Source organism: Pristiophorus japonicus, chromosome 7 (genome assembly GCF_044704955.1).
Source record: "Pristiophorus japonicus isolate sPriJap1 chromosome 7, sPriJap1.hap1, whole genome shotgun sequence".
Classification (NCBI taxonomy): Eukaryota; Metazoa; Chordata; class Chondrichthyes; family Pristiophoridae; genus Pristiophorus; species Pristiophorus japonicus.
The window spans coordinates 80457632-80472406 of NC_091983.1; the positions used below are offsets into that span (position 1 = coordinate 80457632).

At 38.8% G+C, this 14775-nt stretch overlaps 1 protein-coding gene across 12 annotated transcripts in view; it reads left to right on the forward strand.

Annotated features, from left to right (window-relative positions):
• The window catches only part of LOC139267173 (pumilio homolog 2-like), a 156694-nt gene extending 143551 nt beyond the window's left edge, over nucleotides 1-13143 (forward strand). For 11 of the 12 annotated variants that reach the window (XM_070885087.1, XM_070885093.1, XM_070885085.1 and 8 more), the window contains 4 exons: nucleotides 7060-7185; nucleotides 9115-9236; nucleotides 9627-9819; nucleotides 10298-13143. In XM_070885087.1, the coding sequence (XP_070741188.1) occupies nucleotides 7060-7185; nucleotides 9115-9236; nucleotides 9627-9819; nucleotides 10298-10429 (573 nt within the window). In that variant the 3' untranslated portion in view covers nucleotides 10430-13143. Of the gene's footprint in view, nucleotides 1-7059; nucleotides 7186-7699; nucleotides 7744-9114; nucleotides 9237-9626; nucleotides 9820-10297 lie in introns of those variants that run through there. The other variant, XM_070885094.1, reaches the window with a different exon arrangement.
• The last annotated feature ends 1632 nt before the right edge of the window (nucleotides 13144-14775 follow it).

The window sequence follows — 14775 nt, forward strand, 5'->3', positions numbered from 1 at the left end:
AGTTACTATTGAATCTGCTTCAACCACCTTTTCAGGCAGTGCATTCCAGATCGCAACTACTCGCTGTGTAAAAATAATGTTTCCTCATGTCGCTTCTGTTTTTTTTGCCAATTTGGTTACTGACCCTTCTGCAACTGAAAACAGTTTCTCCTTATTTACTCTTAACAAATTCGTTCATGATTTTGAACACCTCTATCAAATCTTCTCTGCTCTAAGGATATGGAGGAGCAAATTTGCAGGGAAATTGCAGAGAGGTGCAAGAACTATAGAGTAGAAATAATGGGGGACTTCAACTATCCTAATATAGACTGGGATCGTATCCGTGTAAAGGGCACAGAAGGGGAAGAATTTCTGATGTGTGTTCAGGAGAACTTTCTTCAGTATGTTTCCGGCCCGACAAAGGAGGAAGCACTGCTGGATCTGGTTCTGGGGAATGAGGTCGGTCAAGTGGAGCAAGTGTCAGTAGGTGAACATTTAGGGAACAGTGATCCTAGTATCTTAAGGTTTAGGTTAGCAATGGAAAAGGACAGGGAGCAATCTAGAGTAAAAATGTTTAACTGGGGGGGGGGGGGGGAGGCCAATTTTAGTGGGATAAGAACGGATCTGGCAGGGTTAAACTGGAATCAAAGATTGACAGACAAAACTGTAGTGGAACAATGGGCAAATAGTGCTGGACAGACTAATGGATCTCAAGGTAGACAAGTCCCCTGGTCCTAATGAAATGCATCCCAGGGTATTAAAAGAGATGGCGGAAGTTATAGCAGATGCATTCGTTATAATCTACCAAAATTCTCTGGACTCTGGGGAGGTACCAGCGGATTGGAAAGCAGCTAATGTAACGCCTCTGTTTAAAAAAGGGGGCAGACAAAAGGCAGGTAACTATAGGCCGGTTAGTTTAACATCTGTAGTGGAGAAAATGCTTGAAGCTATCATTTAAGGAAGAAATAGCAGGACATCTAGATAGGAATAGTGCAATCAAGCAGACGCAACATGGATTCATGAAGGGGAAATCATGTTTAACTAATTTACTGGAATTCTTTGAGGATATAACGAGCATGGTGGATAGAGGTGTACCGATGGATGTGGTGTATTTAGATTTCCAAAAGGCATTCAATAAGGTGCCACACAAAAGGTTACTGCAGAAGATAAAGGTACGCGGAGTCAGAGGAAATGTATTAGCATGGATCGAGAATTGGCTGGCTAACAGAAAGCAGAGAGTCGGGATAAATGGGTCCTTTTCGGGTTGGAAATCGGTGGTTAGTGGTGTGCCACAGGGATCGGTGCTGGAACCACAACGGTTTACAATATACATAGATGACCTGGAAGAGGGGACAGAGTGTAGTGTGACAAAATTTGCAGATGAGACAAAGATTAGTGGGAAAGCAGGTTGTGTCGAGGACACAGAGAGGCTGCAAAGAGATTTAGATAGGTTAAGCGAATGGGCTAAGGTTTGGCAGATGGAATACAATGTCGGAAAATGTGAGGTCATCCACCTTGGGGGTGGGGGGCGGAAAACAGTAAAAGGGAATATTATTTGAATGGGGAGAAATTACAAATGCTGCTGTGCAGAGGGACCTGGGGGTCCTTGTGCATGAATCCCAAAAAGTTAGTTTGCAGGTGCAGCAGGTAATCAGGAAGGCGAATGGAATGTTGGCCTTCATTGCGAGAGGGATGGAGTACAAAAGCAGGGAGGTCCTGCTGCAACTGTACAGGGTATTGGTGAGGCAGCACCTGGAGTACTGCGTGCACTTTTGGTCACCTTTCTTAAGGAAGGATATACTAGCTTTGGAGGGGGTAAAGAGACGATTCACTAGGCTGATTCCGGAGATGAGGGGGTTACCTTATGATAGATTGAGTAGACTGGATCTTTACTCGTTGGAGTTCAGAAGGATGAGGGGGTGATCTTATAGAAACATTTAAAATAATGAAAGGGATAGACAAGATAGAGGCAAAGAGGTTGTTTCCACTGGTCGGGGAGACTAGAACTAGGGGGCACAGCCTCAAAATACGGGGGAGCCAGTTTAAAACCGAGTTGAGAAGGAATTTCTTCTCCTAGAGGGTTGTGAATCTGTGGAATTCTCTGCCCAAGGAAGCAGTTGAGGCTAGCTCATTGAATGTATTCAAATCACAGATAGATAGATTTTTAACCAATAAGGGAATTAAGGGTTATGGGGAGCGGGCTGGTAAGTGGAGCTGAGTCCACGGCCAGATCAGCCATGATCTTGTTGAATGGCAGAGCAGGCTCAAGGGGCTAGATGGCCTACTCCTGTTCCTAATTCTTATGTTCTTATGGGTACAGTCGAGGTACATTTCCATGAGGGGAAAAGGTCGGGCAACTAAAGTCAGAACTCCCTGGATGACGAAACAGATAGAGAATATGATGAAGCAGAGAAAGAGCACGTATGATAGGTGTCAGTTTGCAAATGCATCTGAGAATCAGGTTGTATATAGAAAAGTCAGAGGAGAAGTGAAAAAGAAAATAAGAGGGACAAAGAGAGGGTATGAGAATAGACTGGCATCCAACATAAAAGGTCATCCAAAAGTCTCTATAGGCATATAAGTGGTAAGAGAAGGGATGGGGCTGATTAGGGACAAAAAGGAGACCTATGCATGGAGGTAGAGGATGTGGCAGAGGTACTAAATTAGTATTTTGCATCTGTCTTCACCAAGGAAGAGAATGCTGCCATAGACACAGTGAAGGAGGTGGTAGTGGAGACACTTGATGGGATAAAAATTGATAGAGGTATTAGAAAGGCTGGTTGTACTTAAAGTAGATAAGTCATCACAAGCCGATGATATGTTTCCAAGAATGCTGAGGGAATTTGAGGAGGAAATCAAGGAGATAGATACTGGCCATAATATTCCAATCCTCCATAGATACAGGGGCGGTGCCAGAGGACTGGAGAATTGCAAATGTCACACCATTGTTCAAAAAAGGGTGTAAAGATAAACCCAGCAACTACAGGCCAGTCAGTTTAACCTCGGTTTGGGAAAGTTTTTAGAAATAGTAATCAGGGACAAAATTAACAGTCGCTTGGATAGGGGTGGATTAATCAAGGAAAGCCAGCATGGATTTATTAAAGGTAAATCATGTTTAATTGATTGAGTTTTTTGATGAGGTAACAAAGAGGGTTGATGAGGGTAATGCGGTACATGGATTTCTAAAAGGCGTTCGACAAAGTGCCACATAATAGGCTTGTCAGCAAAATTGTACCCATAGAATAAAAGGGACAGTGGCAGCATGGATACGAAATTGGCTAAGTGACAGGAAACAAAGTAGTGGCGAACAGTTGTTTTTCGGACTGGAGGAAGGTATACGGTGTTATTCCCCAGGGGTCGGTTCTAGGACAAATGCTTTTCTTGATATATATTAATGACTTGGACGTGGGTGTATCGGACACAATTTCAAAATTTGCAGATGACACAAAACTTGGAAGTATAGTGAACAGTGTGGAAGAGAGAGATAGACGTCAAGAAGATAAAGACAGGCTGGTGAAATGGGCAAACACATGGCAGATAAATTTGACACTGAAAAATGTGAAGTGATGCATTTTGGTAGAAAGAATGAAGAGAGGGCATATAAACTAAATGGTACAATCCTAAAGGGCATGCACGGACAGAGAGACCTGGGGGTATGTGTGCATAAATTGTTGAAGGTGGCAGGGCAGGTTGAGAAAGTGGTTAAAAAGACTAACGGGATCCTGGGCTTCAAATAGAGCTATAGAATACAAAAGTGTGGAAATTATGATGAACTGGTTTGGTCCCAACTTGAGTACTGTGTTCAATTCTATGCACCGCACTTTAAGTAGGATGTGAAGGCCTTGGAGAAGGTGCAGAAAAGGTTTGGAGCAACAAAGATTGAGAGGAGATTTGATAGAGATGTTCAAAATCATGAGGGGTCTGGACAGAGTAGATAGAGAGAAATTGTTCCCATTGGCAAAACGGTTGAGAACCAGAGGGCACAGATTTAAGGTGATTTGCAGAAGGACCAAAGGAGACGTAAGAACAAAACGTTTTTAACGCAGCGAGTGGTTAAGATCTGGAATGCACTGCCTTTAAGGGTGGTGGAGGCAGACTCAATTTTATCTTTCAAAAGGGAATTGGATAAGTATCTGCAGGGCTATGGGGAGTGGGACTAGCTGAGCTCGACGGGCCGAATGACCGCCTTCCGTGCTGTAACCATTGATTCTAAGGAGAACACCACCAGCTTCTCCTGTCTCTCCACCTAGCTGAAATCCCTCATCCCTAGTACCATTCTAGCAAATAATTTCTGCACATTCTCTAAGGCCTTGACATTATTTCTAAAGTGTCTCTCTGCATTCTTCCGACCAAAATGTATCACTTCACACTTCTCTGCGTAAATTTTCATCTGCCATGTGTTTGCCCATTTCACGAGTCTGTCTACATCCTCCTGAAGTCTGTTGCTATCCCCCTCGTTTACTACATTTCCAAGTATCATCTGCAAACTTTGAAATTATCCCTTGTATATCCATCCAAATCATTCATGTATATCAAAGGAGCAGTGATCCTAATACTGACCCCCGGGGATCTCCGTTCACCACTACTTCTCTGCCTTCAGTCCCATAGCCAATTTTGTACCATGCTGCCACTGTCCTGTTAACCCCTCACGGGTTTTAATTTTACTAACCAGTCTATTATGTGGTACTTTGTTAAACGCCTTTTTAAAGTCCATATATACACATCATCAACTGCACTACCCTCATCAACCCTCTCCATTACTGCATCAAAGAACTCAGTCAAGTGAACTCAATCAAGTCAAGTCAAACACAATTTGCCTTTAAAAAAATTGGTGCTGTCTTTCACTTATTAGCCCATACCTTTCCAAATGCCAATTAATTTTGTCCTGGATTATTATCTCTAAAGGTTTCCCCACCACTGGTGTAGGCTGACTGGCTTGCAGTTGCTGAGTTTATCCCTCTCTTTATTAAACTATTGTAACATTTGCAATCCTCCAGTCCTCTGGACCTCACCCGCACGCCCCAACCCCCCACACCTTGTATCTAAGGAGGATTGGAAGATTGTGGCCAGAGCTTCTGCAATTTCCACCCAGACTTCCCTCTAACCTAGGATGCACTCATCTGGACCGAGTGACTTTTCTACTTTGAGGACTGCCAACCTTTTAAGTACATTCTCTTTATGGCTGGCTAAATTAAATTCAAAAGCAACAGTTTGCCTCATGAATGAAATTTTAACGGCAAGAGATTTGAATAATGTGTCAAGCAGGTTGGAAGAGCCGGTAAAACAGCACTATAATGCCAATGATATGAAATGTCAATTGCTACACTGGTTTAAGATGGAATTGAGACAGTTTAAGAAGAAACCAAGAACCAACGTGTCCTATAGTAGTTCATGCCCAATAAATTTGAAGTAAAATCACTAAAAAGGCAAGCATAATGTTGATCAGTAGAAGCAATGGGGGAAAGCACTTGTTTTCCACCAAACTAATAATCCTGACTTTCTTCCTTTCACCCACTGCCCTCCCCCAACCTTAGTGTAAGTTGAGAAGCGCACTATTGACAAGTGATCAATCAATTGACTTGACTTTGGTTGAACCCAGCTGTTTATCCATAAAACGAGATGTTTTATTGTGGAGAGAGAACCGTAGGGTTAATTTTTCAGGTTGATGGACCTTTCGTTAGAACTGACGAAAGGTCACCTGATTAAAAGGCTAGCTCTGCGTTTCTCTCTCAACGACCTGATCAACCGAGTGCTTCCAGTAGTTTCTGCTTTTATTTCAGATTTCCAGCAACTGCAATATTTTGCTTTTCTGATGGATTTTAGGTCTGCTGTCAGAAACAGCAATCAGATGGCCTTCAATGCCCACTGTACAGTCCTGCCGACCTGAAGAATTAAAAAAATTACTCACCTGAAGTAATAGGTTGCTGGCTGTCACTTTACAGATTCTCCAACCTGATGCGGCAGCCTCTTGATCGAATGTGCAATTTGTTTAGGTGGTCTTCAGGGCAGGCATCCATCCAGCTGCATCCCCAGAAAATGAAGTGGGGCATTATGACTACACTGCAAGATTTATATACTATTTAAATGTTTCCACCCGATAAAGGCTTGAACTTCCCATTCAGATCAGTGACCTTCCGGGAAATGCATGTTAAACAGAAACAAAATGGAGCCATGACATTACAGGTCACCACCTTTTTTCTCCCCTCAAACATACAAGGAATTTAGACAGTAAAGATCCGCCCCAATTTTGTTACTAGCCTTTAGTGAACTGGCATTTGTCGTTCAGTGTCGAATGTAATTCTATTTGCTGGCTTTGCTTATGGTGTAAATTACTTTTAAATAATTTGGCACTATGGACAATTTTGTTGAATAAAGTGCTTGATGTTTATGCTAGTCAGTTTATGCACTGGAATATTTGCCAATTACTGTATATAATGGTTTAGATTAGTTCCTTGAGATAGTAGTGAACTCCCCGCAGCACATGTGCACAATCAGAATTTGTACTGATGCATCTGTTTTTTTAAATGCTATTTAAATTTTGGCCGTATGCTTTTTATTCTCTATCAAGTTTTCTAAGATGTCGTGTGTTTTTTTTCTGGAGAATACTGAAATGCTGTGATCAGTAAACAGTTAATTAGACACCTAAGCAATATAACAATGCCTCTGCAGTGTTTCTCCTTCACAAGCTTTTAAAAACCGATGTGCCAAGAAGTATACATATCACTCTCCCTCTTCTCTCCTGCCCCCCCCCCCCCCCCAACCCAATTATCTCCCTAAATTAACTCTGTCCTGGATTGCTGTTTTTTTCTAGTATCTTAAAAACTGTTCTAATGAAGCAATCATCTATTTTGTAATATTTGTCATTTTTTTCAACAACTAAGTCTTGTCGCCTCAGCAAACTGATAATTATTTTGTGTTTGTAATCAATTTACATGAAATTTGTGACTAAGTACACCTAAAGAAAGTCAGTTTGCTAAAACTAAATTTTATAAATCATATATTTCAGGAAGCTGTACTTGCAATATTTTAGGATGTATATTAAAAAATTCTTCATTTTTTTCTTTTCCATAATTTTTCCAGGTGTTTGTGTTGTCAACTCACCCCTATGGTTGTCGAGTTATTCAGCGTATTTTGGAGCACTGCACACCTGAGCAGACACTTCCGATCCTAGAGGAACTGCATCAGCACACTGAACAGTTAGTGCAGGTAAGCAGAGCAGATAACATATGAGAGCATAAAGAATGCATGAATCCATTCAAATCTATACCTTTCATTATAGACAAGGCTGCCGATTTACAGACAAAAATTCAAAAGCTATTCTACATGGGATTCTGAGATCGTCACCAATGTTTTGAGATCACATTCTATACTTCTGTCCATTTAGGATCAGTGGTTTTTTGATGGTTAAATTATGTTCTCATTTTTTTCTGGGATTTTTAATGGTATTTTTTAAATCAGAGCTTTGAGAATCACATTTTTCAATTCTAATTATTTATCCATTTAAAAACTGCAAACCCGTGGCCTTGTTTATAGATTTATGAGTACTTCATAGGATTTGTGCCATTTGCATTATGATATATACAGCATACTGAACACATCTGTATTTAGGAAGGGGAAACTTGTATTTTGCACTTTCTAACATACATGCACTACTTAGAAATCACCACCGACATCATACATCCATTGTCTTTAATTGCAAACTGTCTGCTTACCTGTGCAGAGTACTCACCGTGACACGATGCCAGTCATCTTTTAAGAAACAAAGTAAGTAATTTAAAAAAAAAAGGAAAGTATGCTATATATAATATGTAAACCAGATGATCAGTAATGAATCGCTAACGTTTATGAACTTCATTTGTTTTGGACTTAGACATGCACTTGTGGCTGTGTCACCAATGTGTATGTCAGATTTAATTTTTTTTAAATTACTCTGGACAGGCTCTGCTTACCCACTTCTGGCCCCAACACTCCTTTATCAGTAACTGAGATAATGCAAAAAGGAAATGCACAGGTTCTTTATATAAATAGTTTTTTTAATGTAAAACAAGGAGAAGAGTATTATAATAAATAACATTCTGAGGAGGAAATAGTAAAAGGAAATTGGGAGAGAAAATTAGAAAAATTATGGAAAAGAAAAAAAATGAAGTAAGAATGTTTTAATATACATCCTAAAATATTGCACGTACAGCTTCCTGAAATATACGATTTATAAAATTTAGTTTTAGCAAACTGACTTTCTTTAGGTGTACTTAGTCACAAATTTCATGTAAATTGATTACAAAGATTGTTATACAAAAATGAAAAGGTGGGCAGGAAAATTACCTGGAGCGTCATGACTAGATACTTCCTACCCCTGAGTAATGTAATCTCCTGGGAGAGGCAACGAACTGGAGAAAAATGCTGATCCAGTCAGAGATTTTTAAAAAGCCTCTGGAAAATTCCCCTCTGTCTCCCTCAGGCATTCAAAACCAGTTCAGGAGATCACATTGACCACGGGTACATTAACTGTTAATCCACTTACCTTGTATATGATGCAATTTCTGCCCCAGCTAAGAACTAGTCCAGCTATCTTGGAGGCATGCAGAGAGTCAGCACCTACTGTATAAGCCAGCAATGCATTCCAGAGGCTTGCCATTTGGGAAAAGGAGATCCACCTAACATCTAGCCTGTTCCTACTCTTGCATAGTTTAAATGAATGTCCTCTGGTCCTTTCCAATCTGTCAAACTGAAATCATCTATCTGTAGCTATGCATTCCAGCCATTTCATTATTTTGTATACCTCTTATCAGGTTGCCTCTAAGTCTAAGCTGCTCTAAAGTAAATAGAACCAGCTTCTTAGCCGATCTGTCTAACTAAGGTTCTTTAAGCTAAGAATTTTTATAGCTCTTCTTTGACCGTTTTCCAAGGCTATTGTATCACTCACCATTTGAAGGAAGCAAAACTGGGCGCAGTACTCTAGATGCGGTCTAACCAACAACCTGTACAATGACAGAATGGTGTTCTCTGATTTGTACATATAAATTATGCATTGATGCACAAATAGTATGCAGATTTATTAAAATAAAAATTAACCAAGGAGCACTGGAAAGTATCTCTGAATTTATTTCTAAAGTTTAATTTTGTTTGTTTAATTAGGATCAGTATGGAAATTATGTCATCCAGCATGTTTTGGAGCATGGCCGCCCTGAAGATAAGAGTAAGATTGTTGCTGAGATAAGAGGGAAAGTTCTTGCTCTAAGTCAGCATAAATTTGCCAGGTATAAGAATTTGCATTTCATGTAAAAGTGTGCTTCAATACTAATCAATATTAATATTAGAAAAATGTTCCCGTCTACTTTCTTTTATTAAAGATGCATTTAATTGAGTAACACTCTCCTTGAACAAAAAGTTTGGACAAATGCATATGATTAGGTGTAATGTTATTATTGAAAAACATAAACAGCCATAGTAGGTAGAATATTTTAAAGAGTATCTTCGACTCTACTATTTATTGTGTCTATCATTAAAGATCCCCTTCTCCCACCACCATTTAAATTAGAAATCAGTTTTTACTGATTTTTCTCTATTCTACAAGCCATAAAATTCAAATATAAAAATCCTTCGGTTTGAAATACTGATTTAGACTTGTAATATGGATGTTTTTTCAGCAATGTGGTTGAAAAGTGCGTCACCCATGCCTCTCGTGCTGAACGTGCTTTACTGATTGATGAGATCTGCTGCCAGAATGATGGCCCTCATAGTGCCTTATACACAATGATGAAAGATCAATATGCCAACTATGTGGTTCAGAAGATGATTGATGTAGCGGAACCTGCTCAACGTAAAATTATCATGCACAAGGTATATTTTATTGATACTTTTGCATAACTCTGAATTTGGCTGCTATTTAATGTGCAAGATAAAATGATTAAAGTTGCAAAAATACAAATTTAATGTATAAAGAATTAGTTACTTTATTGCTGCTGTCTGGGGCAGGGAGACTGCAAATTAAACTATTAGGTATGCATTTTAACATGTAATTGCCTAAATTTAATTCATGTGATGAATACACCATTTCATTAGAACAAAAAAGCTTTGTAGCATCACTGGAGATCTCACTTTCTTTCAAACTCCGTATTTTACTTTTTTTTTATGCAGGGCTATATTTTCCTCATTTCACTAATTTTGGCAAAAAAAATGTAGATGCAAATATAAACACTAACTTGCAGCTATATCTCTGCTAGTGGGCACTAATCTTTAATGCAAATTGCACTTATTAAATGTATGAGCCACTTTAAAAGAAGTTTCTGAAATGTTATAGTTTTTTGTTTGTTTACAGATTCGACCTCATATTACGACCCTACGGAAATACACTTATGGAAAACACATATTGGCCAAACTGGAAAAGTATTACATGAAGAACAGCACTGATCTGGGACCAATTGGAGGACCACCAAATGGAATGTTGTAAATTAATTGACTCACAGAAGAAATGTTGGAAAAGTGCTGGTTAAATATTGAGTGTGCCAAATCAGATAGAACATAATTGTGAAAACACAACTTAACTTTTAATTATTGCATTTTCTCTTGTTTCTTGCTTCCATTAATTGTGAATTGTATATTTCACCAATCAACTATACTTAATTCACATGTGTCCTGAGTTTGTGGGCAGTTTGTTTCTCCTTAAGGTACCTTTGCTTGAGGTTTATTGGAAAACCTAGGTAAAACATAGAATACATGAATTTAATGTAATTGTAGCAAATTATCTTTTGTGTATTTTGTAAATTAAACCTTGTAAAATGATTTGCTATTATTTGGTCGAGTAAAGAATTTTTAGTATTCTGTAGATTAACCACTTTAAATTCTGATGGTATTAGGTACTTGCTGCACAACATAAACTTCTCAGGCCCAGTAGATCAGGTTAGGGGACAACTTTAGGGGAAAAAACTGCTTAAAATAGTGCATTAATCAAATAATGGAAATAGTAAAAAGTTAAGTTGTGTCTCAGCAAGTTACTTTTTGACACCAATATTTAAAATAGCACAACAGTTATGGTTTGTTGAAATATGATGTAATTCAGGGAAGTGCTTAAATGACAGGCTGATATGTAATGTAATTCCTGATGTTTACTATGGAGATGTCAATACTCAATAGGTTTTATTTTTTGAGATAAACACTGCCCTGCTTTTCTATTTCAGTGATGTATAGAAGTGTTGTACATACATGTGTATTTAACCATTGTACAAGGTGGCAGCAAGAAATCATGGTACACATACCTTAATATACAAATTGTCTGAAAAGTTGATTTTTTTTGTTAGATTTGGCTTTTCAGTCTTTTGCAGAGACGAGGGGATTTGTATTTTTGAATACCTAATGTAAGAAAGTTTATGAAGGTGTAGTGGTTTTATTTTTACTTTCTCAACTTAAAAATTTGGCAATCTTGGGCAGATTTAAAAATTAAGGGGCCATTGAAGGGTAAGCTTGGTAGCTCACCATAACGCATGCTAAAATAATGAAATAGACTTTGTTTTACTTATAACTATGTAGTGTATAAGTGAAGACTTTGCAATTTATAGGTGTAAGTTTACAGTTTGAAAAAATGAAAACTTATTGTTTCAATGTTTAATCACAAGCTTGGCTAACTTAGTAGTAATGCATAGTTTGGTTGTACAGTTGTACATTTGTAAAGCTGATGCTGTAAATGTTAATGTCGTTTACCCTTCAGAAAGCAAAGTTTGCATTTTAGTGTATATTCACTAACTTACTCTCCTGCCCTAGCATAGTGTTGTATAATGTAAATTTCTTTGAATCAAGTGTTTTTTTTAAATTGTATCTTTATATGGCTTAAAAAAATGAACTGGCTTTCTTTTATCTATTAGGACAGTAGGTTCTGTTTATAATTGTAGCTGTTGAGATTCTGTTAAAATGGTAATTTTTGAAATTTTACAAGTGTAATGTTTTCTTGTATAAGTAAAAGTTGTGCATAGTCAAAATTGAAAGGTTTGGACTGAGACATCTAGTTACCATGGAAACCAAATGTTCTTTCCATCTCTTAAAAGTGACATGATTCTTTTTGTACAGAAGTACTGTATTTTGGAATTGTCTACCTACAGTAAGTGGAAGTATGTATGATATTGTCAATTTTTAATTTGAACATAGGTTGTAACACTACATATAGATGTACATTTTACAGGAGGCCTTATGTACATTTCCTGATGACATTTTGCAGGCAGAATTGTGACCATATGTGTAAAATTAACAGTTATTTGTATTCTTTGCCTCTGGAAATATTTTGAAACATGCTTTTTATATTCAGTTTCTGAAAGATAAAAGATTGTGCTCTGTAATTTGGTGATCCTTCAAAGTCAGTATTTTGTATAAACAGAATGACTTGTGGATTTGGAACAATCTGGAATTATTTATCTTGAAAACTTTGGATGTGATGTCCTTAGCATTGAAGAGATAAAACGTTGTTTTCATTAGGGCTGTGCAGTCAGTTTATTTTTAAATTAACTAAAACATCAGTGAACTTAAATTATTCTAACCAGTTCAATTTTAAATGTTAAATCTTTAATATTATGTGATTATTTTATATTTTTAATTTGGGCAATCTTTTTTTTCCTGCCATAACATCTAGATTTTTCAATCTGATATTGTTAAGTTGTACTATGGCTCTTTGCTTGCTAATTTTTAAATTGCTTTGCAGTACTTACCTTTTTCAAGAGCTGCAAAAAGTTCATCATCAGGAAAGATCATGTTGGCCATGTTTAAATGACCGGCTGTTAGCCTACTGAGAGCATAAAGGCAATAGGTTTGTTAACTTCAGTCGGCACAGCCCTAGTTTCCATGGCAACTATTTATTTGCTGTTTAAAGGAGGTCACTTTGAGATTGTGCTCAGGCTTTAGGTTGAGAATCAGGAGTCTAGGTGAAAATGCAGATCAAGAAATTTAAAATTAGCATTGATAACAAATGGAACAAAACCACTAGGCATTTTGCTGACATTTCCTTAAACACGGATTGTTGATGGACCATTTTTATCTTGTGTTTAATCAGGTCTGCCACCTGGCTCCTTGGCAGTTAAGATGGTGAAATGTTATATTCATTTATTTGTACATGCTGTATAAAAAAAAAAGAAAAAAAATGTGAATAACGTATGAAATAAACCTGTTATTGTGTTTTCTGTAGGAAAATACGCCTGTTTCATTTTTTTTTACATCCTTAATTATTTCAGATTGTGTTGTATTAAGGGTTAACAATGTGAAAGTATCTGCCAGCAGTTTGGCCCCAAGTTTCCACATGATTTGCTCCTGATTTTTAGGAGCAACTGGTGTAGAACGGAGTATCTTAGAAATCGGAATTCTCGTCATTTAGTTTGCTCCAGTTCTAGTCAGGTAGAACAGTTTCACTTTGGAACAGAATTTATTTTTCAAAAGGGGGTGTGTCCAGCCACTTACGCCTGATTTCAAAGTTTCATGAGTGAAAACTTACTCCAAACTAACTTAGAATGGAGTAAGTGAAGATTTTTGTACGCTCGAAAAAACCTTGTCTGCACTTTAGAAAATCAGGCGTAGGTTACAAATTAGGCGTAGGGAACGAGGTGGGGGGGGGGGAAGGGAAGTCATTAAATTCTACAATCAATCCTTAGTTATACTTATACAAATATTATACAAATAAATCCAACCTGAATAAAAAATTTATAAGCAAAGAAAAGATTAAATAAACCATGTTCCTACCTGTGTGAAAGTGCTTCAGGCAGGCCTTTCATGTTGGAGACAGGCAGCGGTGTGGCGTCAGTGTCTCGACGGCAGCGGCAGCAAGCTTCGAGCTGAGCTGCAGTGCTTGAGGCAGGCCTTCATTCTCTTCGTGGCTGGCCGCGAAGAAGCAGCACCGGACGGACCCGAGGCCATTCGGCCATGAGATATCAGCGGCGTCAGTGGCTGGCCGGCAGCCGAAGAATCAACGCAGGACACACTCAGCTCATTAAGGTTCTTGAGGCCATTCGGCCACGCTTTAGGGGCGGCGTCAGTGGCTGGCCGGCAGCCAAAGAATCAGCAGCAGATGGACTGAGGCTATTCGGCCATAGGATATCAGCGGCGTCAGTGGCTGGCCGGCAGCCGAAGATACAGCAGCAGCCTTCGAGCTGTGAGGGGGACTGAGGCCATTTGGACAGGGAGAGGTAGCCACATCGACAGTTTTATATTTAAATTTGCAGAATGGGTGCTGCATTGTCAACACAACGTATTATTGCAAAGTTGAATTGGCACTCTTATTTCTCCAAACACACAGTCCTTAATTTGCATGCACCAATACAGCACCGGTTCTGCAAGTTTAGCAGTGAAAAGCTGAACTCACTGATTTCAGCGGGTGATTTATTCAGCAGTGCTGCTAAGAGCACTCCCTCACACACAGAAATATCAAAAAAAATTAAATTACAAGCCTTGGCAGGGGTCCAAGAAACAAATCTTCACTTTTTCTGCAGTATTTTAAAAAATGGCCGAGTGCCAATGTTTGTGTGAGACTGCGCGCACGCTCCAACGCGTACGTGCAGGGTTGCCGGCACCACGAAGGCTAATTTAAATTGTACCCGCCCCCTGCTGCTTAGAAAATCGGCGCGAGTGTTAAGCTCCGCCCCCTGCCGCGAAGAGCGCGCCGCGCCAAGCAGACATCGAGCTCCTTGAATATCGGATTTTTTTTAGGCACAGTTTTCGGCGCGAAAAACAGGCGCCCAGCTCGGAGGTGTGCCGTTTTCACCACGGCACAAAACTTGGGGCCTTTAAGTCACGCACTTCTCATTTCCATAAGGTGAATTTAGGTAC